General features: G+C 44.6%; 1 protein-coding gene across 2 annotated transcripts; it reads right to left on the bottom strand.

Annotated features, from left to right (window-relative positions):
• Positions 1–7: 7 nt before the first annotated feature.
• Positions 8–18,921, bottom strand: trip11 (thyroid hormone receptor interactor 11). 2 transcript variants are annotated; one of them, XM_061695648.1, is made up of 20 exons: positions 18,489–18,921; positions 17,890–17,966; positions 16,500–16,610; positions 15,814–16,122; positions 14,876–14,944; positions 14,609–14,774; positions 13,913–14,289; positions 13,733–13,831; positions 13,230–13,433; positions 10,549–12,048; positions 8,552–9,862; positions 8,117–8,257; positions 7,440–7,633; positions 7,191–7,354; positions 6,118–6,221; positions 5,940–6,039; positions 5,173–5,254; positions 4,200–4,314; positions 2,665–2,787; positions 8–2,316 (listed from the first exon to the last, which is right to left on the bottom strand). In XM_061695648.1, the coding sequence occupies exons 1-20, from the start codon at positions 18,625–18,627 to the stop codon at positions 1,987–1,989; spliced, it is 5,715 nt and encodes a 1,904-aa protein (XP_061551632.1). In that variant the 5' UTR covers positions 18,628–18,921; the 3' UTR covers positions 8–1,986. The 2 variants fall into 2 exon arrangements, with proteins under 2 accessions (XP_061551632.1, XP_061551633.1); XM_061695649.1 differs by lacking the exons at positions 8–2,316; positions 2,665–2,787; positions 4,200–4,314 and having other exon boundaries at positions 5,204–5,292.
• Positions 18,922–19,463: the final 542 nt, after the last annotated feature.

The following is a 19,463-nucleotide window of genomic DNA, read 5'->3' as shown; positions in this document are numbered from 1 at the left end:
AGGGACGGCCCCCCCAGACACCCTCCTTTCATGCCTGGCCCCAAATAAAGCTAAGCCACCAACAGGGGGCAGAAGTACTTTTATTCCCCCCTTCCTCCAATTTACAAAAAAAGTCGCTGATTTACAATAAATGTACAAACAAGTCTGTAAATATAAATATCCCTATCAAGCATGTACACTCCAGATTATACAAGTTATTTGCACAAAATAACAGGCACTTTGATGTCCTACCTCATAACCAGTGCCCATAAATCCAAGAAAAACAATCCCAGCCAATAAACGTGTATAACTGTGTAATAGTAGCGTCGTTGACGTACGCCCGTCATGACTCGAGCATGTGCTGTTGGGTAGACTCTGCGGGCTACCGCGGCCACAGAATGCTTGGCAACTACGTGGCTTGCATGCTCGACATCATTTCCATCATCATCAGAAAATAAAAAGTTTACCCCCCCCCCAAAAAAAAAGAAAAGGCTGAAAATTGCGATGTTCACAAGGTCACTTGGGTTTAGAAACAACGTGGTGGGACAAGTTTGAAAACCAAATTGTTTCCCTTCCAAAAGTTCGCGGTAGATTTTTGTCACGTAGTGGGGTCGATTCAAATACCCTTAGCGACATGAAATTTGGGAGGCATGTCTAGTGTTAAATGAAAATGGAAAATCTGCTTCTTCTTTTTTTATATAGTCACGTAGTAAAATGATTCAAATAAGCCAGTTCCCCACAGCAACATGAAATTTGGTATCATTATGAAAATTGGCTATCATTAATGAAAAGGAAAAATCTGCTTTTTCCCCCGCTTCTAAATGCGGCCTTTGATAGTAGATTGTTGTCATGTAGTGGGTTGATTCAAGAAAGCCACTTTCCCTCAGCAACGTGAAATTTGGAATGTCATTCATGAGGAGACCCCTAAAAAAGTCCCACGACGCCATATCTAAAAAGACATCCACCATTTTGGTTTCAAGCAGCCATTTTAACAACAGTAGAGCAATATAGATGTTTTTTGTTGTTGTTTTTTTTTTTTAAATATTCAGCCCACAAAGCCAGTTTCCCTAAGCAACGCAAGATTTTAGTACATAAGATCGTTATGAACAGACCAGCAAAAAGGTGTCAATAACCTATACCGGAAAAGACACCGTAAATCTTTCATTTATGTTCGTTTTGGCGACTTTCAGGGGTCCGTCAAAGATGAACTTGTCCCATAGATTTTGTCCAATTGCTACCAAATTAGAGTCACGTATACTACAGATGGCTGACGCTAAATTGCAAAGAATTAACTCATTGCTAAATTAGATGTCTCGCCCTCCAATGCAAAACTCTTAACACACGGTCAGCCATATTCACTGAGCAACACCAAATTTGGCAGACATGTCGATCACTAGTAGACCCACAAAAATGTCAGCAATGTCGGGAAAAAACACAGGATGTCGGCCAATTTTGGGTCATTTCTGCCATTTCCAGGTGTCCTCAAAGATTAGACAAGACTGTGACATTTTACCTGATTTCTACCCAAATTAAAACACGTATAATTAACCGATGGGAGAAGCTAAATTGCGAAGTTTGAGGGTGGCGCATGGCGGCAAAGTAAAATTTTTCATTCTAATAACCGAACTCCACAAGGTCCACACCAAATGTCTTATTTCGGATGAAGGCGAGGACCTGTTTATCCATACTCTCAGCTTTATTATTATTATTTTGGCAACTAAATAGCCTTTTAAGAGGGTTTTATCTTAGGTGGCCAAGTTTTACCGAATGACGACAAATTCGGTAGAGACGTTTCACATGACAGGACGCATGAAGAAGTCGCAGGCTATGTTCGGAATCGACTCAGAGTGAACGATTCTGAACAAAAACAAACAGGAAGTCGGCCATGTTAGTTTGAAGCCACCATTTAGGGGGTTCAAATGCTCTCACCCAGCTCTGGTTTATGTAAGGAAGCACTTTGATGAATCTGCATAGGACAAACACATCTTCTATGCACACATGTCCACTTCACTGCTTCAACAGGTCCTTGAGCACGGCACCGCCGCTGGCCTCGGCCGACACGGGCACGGGCGTGAAGGTGGGCAAAGCGTCCGAGATGGGCTTCATCAGCAGGTGCCCGCCCGGCCCGCCGGAGACACCGGCGGCCAGCAGGGGCACGGCAGCGGAGCGCGGTGCCAGGAAGGGGTTGTTGGACTTGGCGGCCGCCGCGCCGCTCGTCGGCGCTCTCCTGGAGGGCGGGGCGCTCAGAGGCCTGATATCCATGACGGGAAGTTTGGGCGGAGGGAGCGACGGTGTCGACTCCGTCTCCAGGAACTTGACAAACATCTCTGAGAAGGACTGTGACAGGAAGAAAAACAGAGTTTTACTCCATAAAACTCTAGTTCTAAAAAAAAAAAATAATACAATAAATGTCATCATATCATTTGAAGAAGAGCATACAGCGGTGCCTTGAGACACGAGTTTAATTTGTTCGTGACCACACTCTTAACACAAATCATGTCTCGAATCATCCTTTCCCATGCAAATGAATGGAAGTGACATTAATCCATACCAGCCTCCCCCCAAAAATATTGTAATCAATTTTTTTAATGAGAAAAAATACTTTGTGACTTTTGTTGTTGTTATCAGAGGGGTGGTGAAAGTAGTGAAGTCACTGTAGAGTGTGTCAGCGTTGTTTCTTCTGACCGTGTTAAAGCTGTATCCGCTGGTGGGCCTCTGGGGAGTGCCGGGGACGCTCTGAGCTCCTCGGCCGCCGAGCCAGCTCGACACCCAGCCGCTCACGCCGCGAGCCGTGTCCTCCTCCAGCATCTGGACCGCAAAAGACCACATCTGGAAATCAGCACTAACTAGGGCCGGGCGATATGGCCTTCAAATTAAACTGCATAGAACTCTGGCAGTTGGAAATTTTGCGGTTCTGCCATTTCTAAGGCGACACACGTTCTTGTCTCAGAGTATCGCAAATTTTGGTTTCGATACGGTTACAGGCGTAGGGAAAAAAAAAAATTGCACATTTCAGTTTTCTGTGATAAGAGCAGGGATTTCGGAGACCAAAAATCTTAACGATGAACCGGGAAACACTGTAATATGTCACACCAGATGCTAACATTGGTGTCATCTAATTATCTGATGGTGGCATGCCGTGTTGCTGTGTGAAAGCGAGTCAATATTCCTCCATATCAGGTTGTGTGTTAAAAAACAAAAACAAAAACCACACAGCTGACAAATGCCAGATCTTCTGTCGTGGCAATTTTGCGGCAGAGGCCTCAGACAAGTTGACGAAGACTTAATGGTCTTCATTTCCCCCGCGCTCTGTCCGCATAATTAGATCCGCTGGGTATTTTTTCGCTGACTTGACACGTCGCTGCAGCCGGAAGCGGCCTCACCGCGCTGTCATCCTCCCTCGTCGTAGACGTCGCTCGCTCGCAGCTGGATGCACTTAGAGCGCGCTGTGATCCCGTAAGGGGGATGTAAACACAAGCGGGGAGGAACATTGGTGTTTAAAAAATAAAAAAAATAAAAACACAGGAGGCGAGGGACACACCATGACAAAAGCGCACCACCATAAAAATTTTCTTTGTCTTTGGGGGCACAGTAATCCAAGTTGCCATATCTGCTTCCCTTTAGGAGGGTTGGAATGGTTCCTCTGGGCTGCTGCCACATCTTCTTTCCACTTTTGTGGAAGTTTTTTTTAGGGTTTCTTGGGGTCAGAGAAGAGCAAATTTACATTTTTAAATGTGCGTTTCAAGCTCACTGCAATGTTTGTTCACTCTCAGACTTAACTTTAGCTTTGCAAGATAGTGGACGAATCTAAGAGATTATATTGAGACACCTCCAATTTTCACACTTTTTAATAATCACGCATCAGTCACTGTTGTTTGGACAGCGTGAGCTTACAGAATTTGACATTTGGAAAATCAGTTCTTAATTAGTCGCACTCTCTTTTCCATGAGTGCTTTGAAAACATGAAGACAAAAAAAAAAAGAAAATATATATATATATATATATATATATGTACTTTGTTGTTTTTGAACTCCTCCTAAATACAGTATATTGCGTTAATGCATGGGACATTAGTGAAAGGCGCGTTTGAACACACACTACGCTTTGCTTGTGCGTTTACAAGCCACGCTGCAACAGGGGCGGCGTTATTCCGGTGTGCAAATTCTGCTACAATGATGTCGCTCATTTGAAAGGAATACGCCTTTCAATTCATTTCTGACCTTTTCCACGTCCTCTGGGCTCAGCCCCAGCACACTACCCATGAGCCTCAGCACGTCCATGCGCTTGGCTCTGGGTGTGTGGAAGTAGCCCTGGAGCAGGTTACGCATCAGGGCCCTGGGGGACACAAAATTTAAATGTCATTTGGTGTGTAATGAATGTACAATGTCCATCACTGCATCAAGGAGCGCATTGAGAAAATAAAGACTCATTTGATTTGTATTATTATTTCCTTGGGGAATAGTAACTATGCATTTTTAGTTATTTGCCCCAAAGGAATTATGGAATATTACTATCATTTGAGGGAAAATGGCGAAATAATGCATCATAAATCATTTTAGGCTCACTTTCCAATCTTCAATCAAAAAACAAAAATCAGTTGAACCACAGCTCAGATCTGAAAAAAAATCAAGTCATTTCACTTGTATCTCAAGGCAACACTATATTATGTATAATTATTTATAATTTATAAAATTATTTCTTTAATAAAACATAAAATGTTAAATGGATATAGAGATTTTTATTTAAAAAAATAAAGGGAACAAATGTTTTAATTAACCAAATATTTTTGGGGGGGGGGGGGGGGGCAGCTAAATTAATGCGACAAATATTTCAGGACACTGGCTAATGTGAATGCCCCAAATTAAAGAACAGAGCCATTCTTTGCCCACCACTGAACTAAACAAAAAAACATCTATAACATTTCAGTGGTGTTGTTATGATGATTGACACTCATTCAGTCCAATAATGCGTCACCGGTACCTGAAAAGTCAGCAAATGAAGGTACATACAAATGAAGTTATGGGAAGGTAGGACTTACGACACCAAAGTCATAGAGAGAGGAGTAATGAGTGCTGACTGAGTGATTGGTTAAAATCCATCCTAACAGGTCTAATATTACTTACAATTCATTATACTTCATAATAAACAAACATAATTGAGCTGCCAAATTCCGCTGTCAATCATGTCACCTACTTGTCAATCTTGCCCTCGGTGCTGTGCAACAGGTTCATCAGTTTCTTCTGGGCCTCCTCCAACATCTCTTGTCTCACGTCCACTACAAACACACACACATCCATTCATAGACGCCACGTACTGCACATGTTCCATAGGTGGCAGTTAGATAAGAAGCAGGGCAAACACATGAACTCATAGAGCAGGTCTAGAATAACACAACCGACCAAGACGGAGTCATATCAGATATTGCATTCAAGAACAAACAAAGGCGTGGGAGAAATATTTCATCCCAGACAGCCTTCTTAAGTGATGTAGGAAAAGTCCTCGGGTCATTTGTTTTCAATAAAACAAATATCAGGTTTAACAACGCGATAGTTTAACAACAACAATCCCTACATTAAAAGGAACTCCAGGAAAACACTACATTAGTCTTGATCGATCCATCTATAGACACACATACACAAATATACATACACTTGCCCCTGACACAAAGAGGCCTTCATGTGTGTTGTTGGAAAAGTCTGTGGGACGTTTGTTTTATTCTAAGCAAGAGGAAAATAACTTTACTGTTGTTAAAAGGAAGGCCCAATGGCAGCAAGGGCGAGGTTAGGGTCTGGAGGTGGACCAACCATCATCCAAAAAAAGTACGGAAATTGGCTGCTAACGTGTGAAAGTTGAAAATTTCCCTTCAGGGGGCAGGGGACAATAAAGGCTTTTGTTCTTGTTCTTTTGCTCTGTCGTTTATTACGTCGGACATGAAACGTGAAGACTGCCCATGACCTCACCTTCCTGCTTCAGCTCCTCAATCTGCTCCTCCTTATAGTCCAGCTGGTCGGTGAGGCGAGACGCCGAATCCAGAGCGGCGTTGGCCTCGTCCAGGTTCATCTGCAACGTGAGCGTCATTTCCACATTTAGACCCACTTTATGTTAAGGTGGAATGCAACCATGAAGCGGTTAAACCACCTGAAGGGCAGACGCTTGGTCTTCTAGCTTGTCCGCCTTCCTTCGCCACTCCTCCTTCTCCTTCCTGAGCTTGTCCAGCTCTGCAGAGTACATGGCTTTCTCCTCTGAATGGCAGCAAAGGAGACATTAGGACACTTTTCCACCCAGAAAAAAAAATTAATAATAATAAATCAGTTCCCAGGTCAAAACAGTCAAATTGTGACGCACGAGGAATCAGTATCTACGCTCTACTCATTTTGAAAGCAGACAATTTGAGCGGCTGTCACTGTACACCCCAGGTAAGAAGTTGTACAGTCATACCGACACAACAGGACTTTATAAAATGCTTGCTTATAAACTTTGTGTCACTTCTGTTTGTACGTAGGTACGTGCTGTAAATAAGCTTCAAAAAGGGGGTTTCTGGCTGTGCTGGATTTGCTTATAAATGGTGATGCTAACCTGTGCACCCAACAAAAGTACAGCTCTGCTTAGCTTTTGGCTTTGACGTGATAAGTGTTCCCATGTAGTCCAAAAAAAAAGTAAAAAGCGGAACATCGTACAGTTAGCCGCTAAGTCACGGGTGGAGAAATTGTGTGTGAAGGCAGTGGAATCAGAAGCTCACGCTAATCTATCAGAATCAGAATCAGAATCATCTTTATTTGCCAAGTATGTCCAAAACACACAAGGAATTTGTCTCCGGTAGTTGGAGCCGCTCTAGTACAACAGACAGTCAATCTATCTAACCAACAGCACAGCACATTGGTTTATGACTGACGTGAAATTAAAAAAAATACTCCTACATTCAAAAATGTTATTATAACAACAGTGGTGCCTTGAGACTCGACTGACCTAACCTACGGGTTTTGAGATGCAGACGATTATTTGCTTTGACTTGCAAGCGCAAACTTGAGATATGAGCGCTGTATGGTGGCAAATTACACAACTCACTTTACAGCAAGCGGTAGTTTGGCAATTATAATTATTAAAGATTCTTAAAAAAATTTTTTAAAAAAGAGGCTTCAAGCTGTTTATTGCCGTATGAGATGTAAAAGAGATTTCACTTGGACACATGTTGCATTGACTACGGTCCTTGCCTTGCTGGAACTGCTCTAGCACCATCTGCAGGTTGGAGAGGGATACAGCATACTGCTTGACCTGTTCCTGGGAGGTCCTGAGCTGCAGGAGGGCGTCATCCCGCTGCTTGACCACGCCGCTCAGCTGCTCCTGCAGAGACTCCACCTGCATGCTGGCCTGCTGGCTAAAAACACAATGAAGACGTGAAAAAAAATTAGCTTAATTAGCTTGGTGCTACTTGAGTCCACTCAGTTAAGTTTGATCCAGACCTGGCGCTCTCCACCGCATTGGAGGACGTGGCCAGCCTCTCGTCCAGCTGGGCCACGCGCCGCCGCAGCTCGGTCTCGCGGTCCTCCGCAGCAAGCGCCTCCCGCGTGTACGAGTCCTCGATCTCCAACAGGTGGTTGCGCAGCCTCTCCAGCTCCAGGTTAAGGCGCTGCTCTTTGTCCCGCACGTGCTGCAGCTGTCCGGACGCACAGACAACTTGTTCAGCTGCTGTTGTTCTGCCCATTGTTTTCTTGTCCCTCCCCCGGTTGCTAAACCCACAATCCTGTTCTCTCGCTCTCTCTATCCCTCTACTGTCTCTCCATTTAAACCCAACTCGCCGAGGCAGAAATCGTCAACAATTAATTTCATAGTTAAAGTCTTTGGTTTTTATTTTTAACCTTTGTTCTTCTCTCAAGTGTCTGATTCCCCCCGCTTGCTCGCATTCGGGTTATAGCACGTGACGTACCTGGAAGAACTACGGCTAACTAGCGTTAGCAAAGGCGCACGAAAGTTAAAGCATTTCACCAAAAATACTAAAGACGAATACGATGCAAAATCTGCGAGACAGAACTTGCCTTTCATGGCAACACGACAGCAATATATGAGCATCTAAACACCCCCGTCTGCAAAACATGTTTCCCTTTGGGACTTCAAAGTATACTGAAATGAACATTCACACCTCGGTCTGTAGCGCCGTGGTTTCCATTTGCTTCTGCTTGAGTGCCATCACCACCTGGTCCCGCTCCTGCTGAAAGGCCACCGCTTTGTCCTGCATGGACTTGATTTCGTTCAGGAGTTGATTGAGCTCACTCGATTTACCCTGTGCCAGTGAGACAACAGTAAAAACCACACGTAGTTTACGGAATTTTTCTTTGACAAAAAAAAAAAAAAAAACAATGAATAAGACGTAAAAAGAAATTTTAAAAAATGGGCAAAATTACAATTTGGTTCTGATTTGATGAGCATTTGAGATTGCAGAGGTTCTGGCCCTGCATGCACTGTTCAAATGTAATGTTGAACAATTCTATGATTTAACAAAAATACAAACGCCACTAACTTCCCTGGTGAAAGGTAGCACAACGGCCTTAATAGTGGCGATGGGCCGTGAACTGACCTGTTCTTTGTCCTTGAGCATCTTCTCCACGGTGGCGGCTTTGTCCCTCATGGCGCCGAGCTCAAACTCTCGCTCACGTAGCAGCATGGACACCTGCATGTTGGTCTCTTGCAGCGCACGGAACTCCGACTCCTTCTCCCGCGAACGCGCTGCCACCCGCTCGTTCGCCTCCTTCAGCGTCTTGGTGTCCATCTCCAGGATGACGGCACGTTCCTTCAGGTTGGTGACGGCCTGCTTCAGGACTTCGTTGTCGCTCTCGCGGTTGCGCAGCGTCTCGCCGACTCGAGCCAGATGGTCCCCTTTGGTCTTGATGAGCAGGTCCTTGTCCCGGACGGACCTCTGTAGCGCCTCCAGACTGGCGCGGACCTGCTGGAGCTCGGTGGCGTGGCTCCTCTGCTCGCTCTCGGAGGAGGAGGCCGAGCAGGAGAGCCGGTGATTGTTCTCCTGGAGGGTCCGGATCAGGTTCTCCTGCTCGGCCAACCGGGCTTGAAGTGACGTCAGGTCTTGGCTCGGAGCGTCGACCGCGCTCGACTGAGCTTCGCTTTCAGGAGCCGCGTGGCCTAGACGGCCCAGTAGGAGATCCTTGGTGGTGTTGAGCTGGGTGAGGGTCTGCTGGACCTGGGCCAGCTCCACACTCAAGCTGCCCAGCCGTTGCTCCTTGTGCTCATAGCTCTGAATAAGCCTGGCGTAATCCACCGAAAGTTTGGAGCCTGCGTCGCCATCGGCAGACACCTGAGCCCGGAGGTTGACCAGTTCCTCCTGAAGCTGCGCCGACTCGTGTTGCATGTTCTTGACGGTAGTCATCACCTGCTGCTTCCACTCCTCCATCTTCTTCACCTGCTGCTTGAGCGTGTCACGCTCCTTAAGCAGCTCCTCGAACTGGTTGCTGCTGACCCCGCCGGCACCAGCGTCTCCGCCCGACGACTGCAGCACCGTCACCAGCGTCTGACACTTCTGCGTCAGCGCATCAATCTCGATGTCCTTCTCCCGGATGATGCGTGAGAGATTCTGGATGGTCTCCTTAAACATCTCCTGGCTCCCCGATGGGTCGCCGGAGTTGGAGAGCCGCTGGTTCTCCTGCTGCAGCTTAAGCAGCGCCGCCTCCTTGACCGCCATGATGTCCATGAGGCGGTGGTAGTCGGAGCGGAGCTGACTGTTCTCTCGGGTCTTCTCATTGAGCACGGCGAGGATCTGCTCCCTCTCCACGGCGTAGGCCTGCAGCTGCTGCTGGAGGAAGAGGACGTCCTGACCGCCACCCATAGTGACTCGTGTATGAAGGGCCTGGATCTCAAGGTCCTTCTGCAGGATCATCTGAAATACCAAAAAACATTAAATTAAAAAAATATAAAATGGTAATAAAACATAGTAGATAGTATCAAAAAAAATGTCTTACAATAATGCCTGCATAATCGCGGTTTAATTTTAGCAAACTGATCTGGTATTCGATGAAAAACACACCTCACGTACCAAAGCCCATTTATTAGGAAAGTTGTAATCTGTGTACGAAGAATGCTGAAGTGACAAATGAACCGTTCAAGATCTTTGGATGTCAGCGAAGGCCAAAAACAGCGTGGATTACTGTTCATTAACAAAAATACAGTAAGTACGTCATGAAAAAGAAATACTTTATTAAAAAAAAAAAAAGAATGATTTAAAACAAATACTACTAGATAAAAAAAATAAACACCACTACATGCTGCGAATAGCAAAAATCTGCTATCAGCTGATACCCCACCCAAAGATTTAAACTCCACTGTAATTGCCTAGGGATACCACAAGACAGCAGCAAAGGACTATTATCTAAATGAAGCACCTCAACAGTTCCTTGGCACCAAGATGGCGTCAAAGCAATACAACATCGCCAATGCCAAACCGCGAAAATGCAGGTGTTTCACTGTATTTGGATGTGTTGCTGATATAATATTGTTAATGAAGGTCAAGGGGGTAGTATTAAATACGTGAAGGGCCTGGTTCTCCAGGTCCTTCTGCAGGATCACCTGTGAGAGCTTCCCCACTTCATCACGAGACACCGCCAACTGGTCCAGCTGTCTGGTCAGAGACAGGTTCTTCTCGTTCAGCTGGCTGATTTCCGTCTCTTTCTCCTTCATGCCCATCACTAGTCGCTCCAGTTCCACCTTGGAGAGGTCATGCTTCTCGTTGCCGTTCTCCTGGTTCAGCGACACAGTCTTGTCTTCCTGCAGGATAACATCACCCCGCTCCGTCGGGGACTCGACGGGGCCTCGTCTCTCCAGGATCTGTCGCAGTCCGGCCAGCTCCTGGTCCCTGGCCTGCAGGAGCCTGTCGAAGTCTAGCGAGGCCTGCTCCAGCTCGCTCCGAGATCCGAGGAGCGAGGCCTGCTGCTCCTCCAGGCTCCGCCGGAGATCCCGCACCTCCTCCTCTAGGCTGCCTCTGGATGACTTGAGCTGGGTGATCTCAGCCTCCAGCTCGGTGATGATGTCCAGGGTGCGCGGAGGTCTGCTCTGCTGATCCCGTGCGCGGTCCATCTCCTCCTTCAAGTGGCTGTTGTCCTCCTTCATGCCCGCCAGCTGTCTGTCCTTTTCCTCCAGCGCCTGTCCGAGCACGTCAGCCTCCCTCCTCGCCACCGCGACGCTCACCTCGAGCTCGGCACGCGCGTCCGCCACATTCTGCTTCAGCGTCTCGGCGAATGCGTCCTTCTCCTGGAGCAAGTCTGTAAGCTGCTTCTGCCCGGCGACGGTGATGGCGAGCATCTCGTTGGTGTCCCGGTGGTCGGCCGCCAGCTGCTCGCCGTCGCGGCGCAGCTGAGCGATCTCCGTGTCCTTCTCCTGGTTGAGCTTAACGGCGCGCTCGTGCTCCTTCTGCAGAGCCGAGTCATCCATGGAGTGGGCTCGGCTCAGCTCGTCCACAGTGCGCTGGTACTGTTTGGTCTGTTCCGCAAGCGAGCGCTCGGCCCGCTGCAGCTCGCAGTCCAGTTGGTCTTTCTCCAGCTTGAGGGCTTCGATGCGGGTGTCCTTCTCCTGCAGCGTTTTGCTTGCCGCTGTCTGGCTCTGTTCCAACAAGTCCTCCGCTTTCCTCACGGCCTCCTTCAACTTCCCGTTCTCCATCTTCAGCTCGAAGTCCACCGACTTCACTTTCTCCAGCTCTCCTCTGAGATCCAAAAGTTCTCCGTCCTTCGCTGCCAGCTCATCTTCATCCGTTCTTGTCCTTTCACCTCGAGCGAGCTTTTCTTTTGTTGCCAATAGATGCACCTCCTTCTCCTGCAAGCTCTTCTTCAGCTCCAATATTTCTTTGCGGGCCTCCTTGGCCCGCTCTTGAGCTTGTGTCAGTTTGTCCTTCAGCTCCCGGATGATGCCCTCCAGCTGCTGCTTGCTCATGTGCAGGTCGTTGAGCGTGAACGCGCTCTGGCTGATCCTCTCTTTCTGGGCCTCCAGCTCCTGCTCCAGCGCACTCTTCTGGTCTTTGGTGGCGCCATGCTCTGCCTCGGCCTTCTTCAGCTGCTCTTTCACGGCGATCAGATGCTGGGAGAGGAAAGCACAATGACAAGTGAAGATGAGAGAATTGCAATTCATGTTATAATGGTGCATGAATGATGAAGAGCTGATGAACTGAAATGCCATAGAATTAGTTAACATAGAATGTAGAATGCAAGCGTTGGAGAACTTAAAAATACTTTAATTTCTTTAGATAGTGGCAAAACACCTTCCTGTTTGACATCTTGTCACCTACTTCACTTTGTCTGACAGGTACCATTTAATTTATTGATTTCCTGATCCAACAAATCTGGCTCGCAGTTCTGAGGTTCTGGGTTCAAATGTTCCTGTGTGGAGTTTGCATGCTTTCCCCATGCTCACGCAGGTTTTTTGCGGGTATTGCGGCTTCCTCCAACATTCCAAAAACATCTACGTTAGGTTCATTGAAGACTAAATTGTCCATAGGTGTGAATGGGAGTGTGAATGGCTGTTGGCTCACCCGGAACTCTAATGAGGAGAAGCACTACAGAAAATGGTTGAATTAATTATAGTACCAATAAAGTGAGAATAGCTCAAATCAGTGTGATCGATGAGGATTTTATATCTTGTCCTGTATTTATGTACTTTTTCTAATGAGAATTGCTCAAATGCTAACATTCTAACAGTAGGTATGGCTACATATTGCAAAATTGCAACCTGAATGGAAAGCAAATGTCCTTCGATTATGCTGAACAGTTGGAAGTTGGAATGGTTTGAACTGGTTTCGAAATGTGGAAGGGTTAGGAACATTTGTAAAAGGTCTCCATTCATTTGGGTATTTTCTCCCAAAAAAAATGTCCAATATTGAAAAATGCGAGACTTTTGGCAATGCGAACAATACTTTCCGATACATCACAAATGAGTTGAACATTTTGAAGTTGGAATGGATTCAATAGATAAAAGTGGAAGGAAATACGGAATTTCAATTCGATCTTTTTCATGGAAAATGTGGAATTGTGAGGGGAAAATTGGGAATTTGGGGACTGTAATAAATAGTTGCCCACACGTCCTGAAGGAGCGGAATATTTTGCGGTCGAATAGTTTTAATCAGTTGAGAATTGTGAACGTCTTAGAAGTACAAGTGGCAGAAGAATAATACAACTATTTGTAGCAGAATAGCACATGTGAATGCAGCATTCACATAAGAATTGTTCATATTTTCTAATTTGGCACTGGAAGTTCAGTCGGACCTGCGTCGCTTCCTGGTTTTGCCAGTCCAGCTCCTCTAGTTCAGTCAACAGAGTGTCACGTTCCTCCTGGGTGGCCTTCAAGGTTTTCTCTATTGTCTCCAGCACCTCCTTCAGGTCTTCCGTCGACTCTGTTTCAGCTGGTCGAGCTACGCTCTCCCCGGCGACTTCCTCCACGGCTGCGCTCAGTCTCTGCTGCAGATCGAGCTTTGAGAGGGAAACGAACAAAGCATTAATCTAGTGTCTGATGATGAAAGGCCAACTTGCAGAAGGCCATTAGAAGCTTGGATCAATCCCAGTCGTGTTTGTATTTGTGGAAATTGGCAGTTATCATGAATATCTGGTGAGAGGAGCAATTGCATTTATCATATGACAGGAACATTGTGCATGCGCATGTGCCTACTTTTTGGATTGTAGATGGATTCTAGTCATTCTGTTCATTTCAAGGAATTGTTCAAATGACCTTGTACGAGTACGCCCATTACACAAAGATGACATTATCCCACCTTTTCTTGCTCCAGGGCCTCCTTCTCTTCTCTTAGTGTACCGATGATGGTGTTCAGTTCTAAGATATCAGCATGCTCAACCTCCTCCTTTGGTTCTGCCTGATTGGTGAGAATAAAGGCAGAAAGGTCATTATTTAGAAAACAATAATTGTGCGCCGTCAGAGCCACGGACTCACTTACCACAAGCAAGCTTTTCAGTCTCTCCGTTTCCTTTTCGGCACCGGCGAGGTTGTCCCTCAGCACTTGGATCTCATGCTCCATTTGGGCTTTCCGCACAGCTTTGCTCTCCTGCTCCCGTACCCGTGCCTGAAGCTCCTCCACGGAGGCCTGTAACCGGGCGTAGTTCTGCAGCAGCGCCGCGTTCTCCTCTTGGACGTCGTCCCTCTCCGACTGCAGCGAGGCCCGATCCCTCCGTGCCTCCTCCAGGCTTACGGACAGCTCAGAGAGACGCGCCTCGCGCGCCTCCCGCTCCTCCGCCGCCTCGCGCAGGACAGCGACAGTGGTCTGCAGCTCTGGCTCTTTGGATGGGTTTGATGGGGAACTGGCTGCAGAGGAGCCTGAAAAACATTTGGAGAAATTAGTTGACGCCTGTACATATATATCGAACCCATCGCCATCATTGATGGTGTTTTTTTCGTCAGCATTTGCGATCTCTACTGTTACTGTATGTAACATGGGCTCATGATTGTGTATTTTAAGTTCTTTGCCGCCTTCTTGTGACATTGAAAGGCAATTACTCCCCCCCATTTAGAGGGGTGCACCAATTATTTGCAGATATTCGATTCTCGCAGCAGGGCTCGGTCCCTAGCTACCATCAATAAAGGGGGTTCACTGTCATTTCATTGGCTTAGGTCACATATAGAAACATCAGATGACCATTCTGCAGCTGGTCCTCGAGGTCCTCGATCCTCTCCTCGTATTCGGCCAGCTCCTCCCGGTGGCGCCGGCTGAGGTCAGACATCTTCTGGCGCTGGGCGTCCTGCAGGGCGGCGAGCTCATGCTGGTGCTCGTCCACCTCGCGGTTCATCTCGTCCCGCAGCTCCTGCAAAAAACAGAAACAAAGGTCAAGTCTAACAGTTTTGCTAAAGTGTTGGGCATTTTTAGCATTTTATTGGGACACATTTTTTTTTCACGTGAATTTACCTTAACTGTTCTTTGAAGCTTGAGAATTTCACCCTGGTCAGAGTTACCTGCCCCCACTGCTGTCGATGCCTAAAGGAGAAATGCAAAAACTGTGACATCAGCGGTAAAATATTTAACAGAGTTTAATATGTTCAACTTAGTGTGTTTTCACTTTCATTTATAAGTGTAATTAATTGAATTGTAATTCATCAGAATTGTTTTTCAATTTAAAGTGAAATGAATGAAGTGACATTTTTGGATTCAATTTAATTTTTAGAATTTTTAAATCAAATTTTAACTTGAAATAAATGTTTTATTCATTGGAAGTAACCGTTATTTTAAATGTTTTGTATTAAATTTAATTTTAAATGTAATCTGACATGTAATTTGACATTTAAATCTCATTACCTTGACATTTTTATACGTGTTAAATTTTAATTCGTCTTTTTACATTTTAGTTGCATTTCCTTTTCATTTCAATTGAAATATAAATGTTTACATTTTTTATTTTATTATTTAACTTGAAATTGAATTATACATTTGACTTTTTTTAAGTGAGGAATTAATATAAATTTATTTGGAAATTAAACTTTAAATTGGGAAATTATTTCAATTTTTTATTTTTTTTTATTCTTTGGAAATTTTATTCTAAATTGGATAGTGTAATTTTAAATGTCTCTGGAAATATAATTTCAAATTGGCAAATGTAATTTTAAATTGATGTAGAAATAAAATCTTAATTGGGAAATGATAATATTGTGTATATGATTTGGAAATGTAGTTTCTTAAAATCGATTTGGAAATTTAATTTAAAATTAGAAATTTAAAATAATTGAAGCAAAATCAGCAACTACAGATATAACGGTCGAAATGTTTTATTTTTAAATGTAACCAGAGAAGCTCAGGAAGCCAGTCTTTCTAACTCACTAACAAGCAAACGTCATCAACCTCATCTTCACCTGCGACATGCGCCTCCAGTGCGCCACCTCCGCTTCCAGTCGCAGCACCTCGGTGGACAGCCGGTTGATCTCCTGCTGGGACGAGATTACTTCGCTGAGATCCATGTCGTCGCCATGGAAGCCGTGATGGTGGTGGTGGGACGCAGAGGGCCGTGATAGGAAGGACGACACCGTGGTGGAGACGCTGGAGGACGCCGTGGTGTTGGGCAGCAGGGCGGGGCCGGCAGAGGCGGACTGGGCTGAGCACTGAAGCTTCTGGACGTCCTCCTGCAGGCCGCTTTGTCGGGCCTTTAAGTGACTGATCTCCACCTGGAGGACACACAGTGTCAGGAGTAATGGTTGCGTTTTAGCTGTGATTCTGTAATCTAAGGCAGTGGTTCTCAAACTTTTTACAGCAATTACCACATTAAAAAAACAAACAAAACAAAAAACTGAACTCTTCAAGCGTTACCATCATTAAAACACAGTAATGTTGTAGGGCTATAAAGCATAAAATAATTAAAAAAATAAAGCAAACCTTGTTTTGAATAATGTTGTCATTTGCTAGTGGTGGAAATAAGGGTTGAATATAGGAAATTTGACTTTTCTTAGAAAAAAAATAATAATAATTTTAAAGCAGTATCGCTCAGCCCAAGGGGGAAATGAACGAGAATTCCATTCCAACCAAATGAAGTTGATGCTCGTACATCTTTCTGCTGCAGAAGCGTCCTGTACTCGGCCGACTGCTGCTTGATTTGGATCTCTGATGCCTCCAGTTTCTCTTCCAGCTCGGCGTGGAGTTTTTTCAACCTTTCGCACTGCAAAAAAAAAAAAAAAAGACACAGTTGCTCATAAACCGGTCCCATTCAAAAACAATGTCAACAGGAGTCAGACGTCCGCGGGCTGTTAGCCAAACAACAGGTAAGCAATCAGACGAGATGCTAAACATTCCTGTCATGTCAACAACATGGTAATAATCGAATTGCAAAACACCACAACCAGTCAGCGTGACGCCAACCTGTACCGCGTGTACCAAAGTTCCGTTAAAAATAAGTGTCTAAATACTGCCTTACAACAATATGACCGTCACCACCACCAGTGTACATGTCTTTGCATTGGCAGAGCATCAGGTGGCATCTGTAAAGCTGTCTCACTTATGGAGCAGTTAAAAAAATAATAATCTGTAAACATTTGAAAGTCTGAAATAAATAGAAATAAAGATGAAGCTTACCTCGTGCTTCCATATTTTGCCAGTTTTTCCTTTTGATGTAAAGCACGACCAAAATAAGCGATAAAATATACTGTACAAATATATCTATTAATAATGAATACATCAATATCAAATCTTTGCTGATAGTTATTAAAACAAAGCGCAAAATTTGATACCATAAATACTATTAACTACAGTTGGATCTTTTGTGGAAAAATAAGTAAAACTATATAAGTAAAAAAAAGTTTTCAGAAAATTTTTAAGAGCTATGTCGCTGTTGAGTGGAATAATTACATCCCCAAAACTTTTATTTTTCAGGAAATTATCATTAAAGAGCGCAAGTTATTTTCAAAACTTTAGCTTGGTTAATCGTTTGTAAAAATAACAGAGTCTCCTGAAGACTAACCAACAGTATCAATTAGTGATTTTTTTTAATTATTGACCAAATTTGGACAAACGTTTCCACCTGACACCAACAATACATTTTTATTAAAATTCATTATATATATATATATATATATATATATATATATATATATATATATATATATATAAAGTATAAGTTGGACTCGGTTGGCATAAAAAAAAAAAAAAACATTTTGAGGGTTTTTTTTTTTTTCCCCCCAACGGACAGCAATTACCCTGTAACATTTGAATTATGTGCAATTATTTATTTTGTGGCAAATTTTAAGAAATAATATTCAGTACAATAATATCGTACAGTTGAGTAACTAACTCCTTGCCACTACATGTGGAAATACTGCCTATGTACACCACCTTACTGCATTCTAGTCAATATCTGAATTTTTCAAGCAGATCTATTTGATTACAAAAGTAAGATTTTATCAAGGGGGGCGGGGGGTATAAAAATAAAATAATAATCCAACCTCAAATTTCTGAGAGGAAAAGGCAGCCTCCAGGTCCGCCAACTTGGAATTGGACAACTGCAGCTCTGTGGCGGCATCTGCATTTCCAGCAAACAATCAACATATCTTTGTTATTTTCCACTCAGAACTAAATGCATCCACATATGTACGATGTGACGACATGCATTTCCAGAAGGGGAACACAAACAGAGCACGTGTCCCTATCACATGGCGAGCAAACAAACAACACATTGACTGTCCTGTGCAGTCAATATATTGAACACTCCTGTTAGTTTCATTGGCCGATGTGTTCCTGCTTGTGCGGTATTCGTTTAAGCAGACTGTTAATCTTATGATTTAGATGAAGATCAGGCTACATTTATGACCTATTTATGCAGAAATGTAAGAAATTCCGAAGGGTTCAAGTACTTTTTCCTATCACTGTATCTTCTACCTCACTTTGGAAAACAATTTAGTTACTAACTCATTAGATAGCCATGTGATTCCATCCTCGACGTCACCCATTAATGAAATAAATTTACGTATGCGTTGATGGAATACTCATTAGTTGGATTAGCGAGTAAAGTGGTTCAACTCCCGATGATGATGTGGCGATTTACCTCCGACCTCTTCCACTCCCTCCAGCAACATATCTTTGGTAAAATTGGAGAGCTGTCCGGTGAAGGACGACAGGCTGCCGCCGACCTGACCCAGCGACTGGCCGAGGCCGGAGCCGATCCCGCCGAGCCACGATGACATCTTTTTGGGGGTGGCTCAACAACAACAACACCGTCAAACCAAAACAGACAACGGGGGTCGGTGAGGGCGACCCGGGCGGGTGGGGGTAGTTTAGCCTTGCTTCGGTTAAGCCCGCAAGATAGGTCATTAAGCTAAACTGTACAAAAATACAAATAAAAAAATATGAGTTAATTTAGCCCCTCAATAGTTTACCTTGACAATTAGCAAACAGCTTTCACTCGTTCGGTTCATTAGACTGCCAACTCGGCCGCGGCAGCCATTATCGGGCCGGCTGGCTGTCAGCTGTGACGTGGACACAACCGCCGCGGTGCATTGTGGGACACGACGTGAAACAACCACCAGTTTTTAAAGGGCCAGTGAGCACATGCGAGGCAAGCTGAATGGGACGTTCCCGTCGTAAATTTGTGAATTACGTCGTTACGGGTACGATTTAATCTCAGTTTTATCGTTAACTAGCAAAATGACTCTAAAATCATTTAATTAATCTCGCCGAATCATTGTAGAAATTGTGACATGTGGGTGAAGGAAGAAATAATTAAGATTACGGTGCGGATCCGGTTCCAAGATTTTGTATGATGCCTGTGTGTATGGGTGGTGACAATCCATGTATGAAACATAGTTGAGAACTATAATATCAATCAATCTATCCATATACAACACTTGTGGCTTGTCTTCATAAGGGTCCCTGGTGAGCTGGAGTCTATACCAGCTGATTTTGGGCCAAGTGGCAGGATACACCCTGAACAGGTCGCCAGCCAATGTCAGGACACAAATAGACAAACGACCAGTCACACTCATACTGACACACGTTGAGATTAAGTCTTCAATGAACCTAA

Source organism: Phycodurus eques, chromosome 14 (genome assembly GCF_024500275.1).
Source record: "Phycodurus eques isolate BA_2022a chromosome 14, UOR_Pequ_1.1, whole genome shotgun sequence".
Classification (NCBI taxonomy): Eukaryota; Metazoa; Chordata; class Actinopteri; order Syngnathiformes; family Syngnathidae; genus Phycodurus; species Phycodurus eques.
The sequence above is the reverse complement of the archived record's forward strand: the minus strand, read 5'-3'. Positions and strand labels throughout refer to the sequence as shown.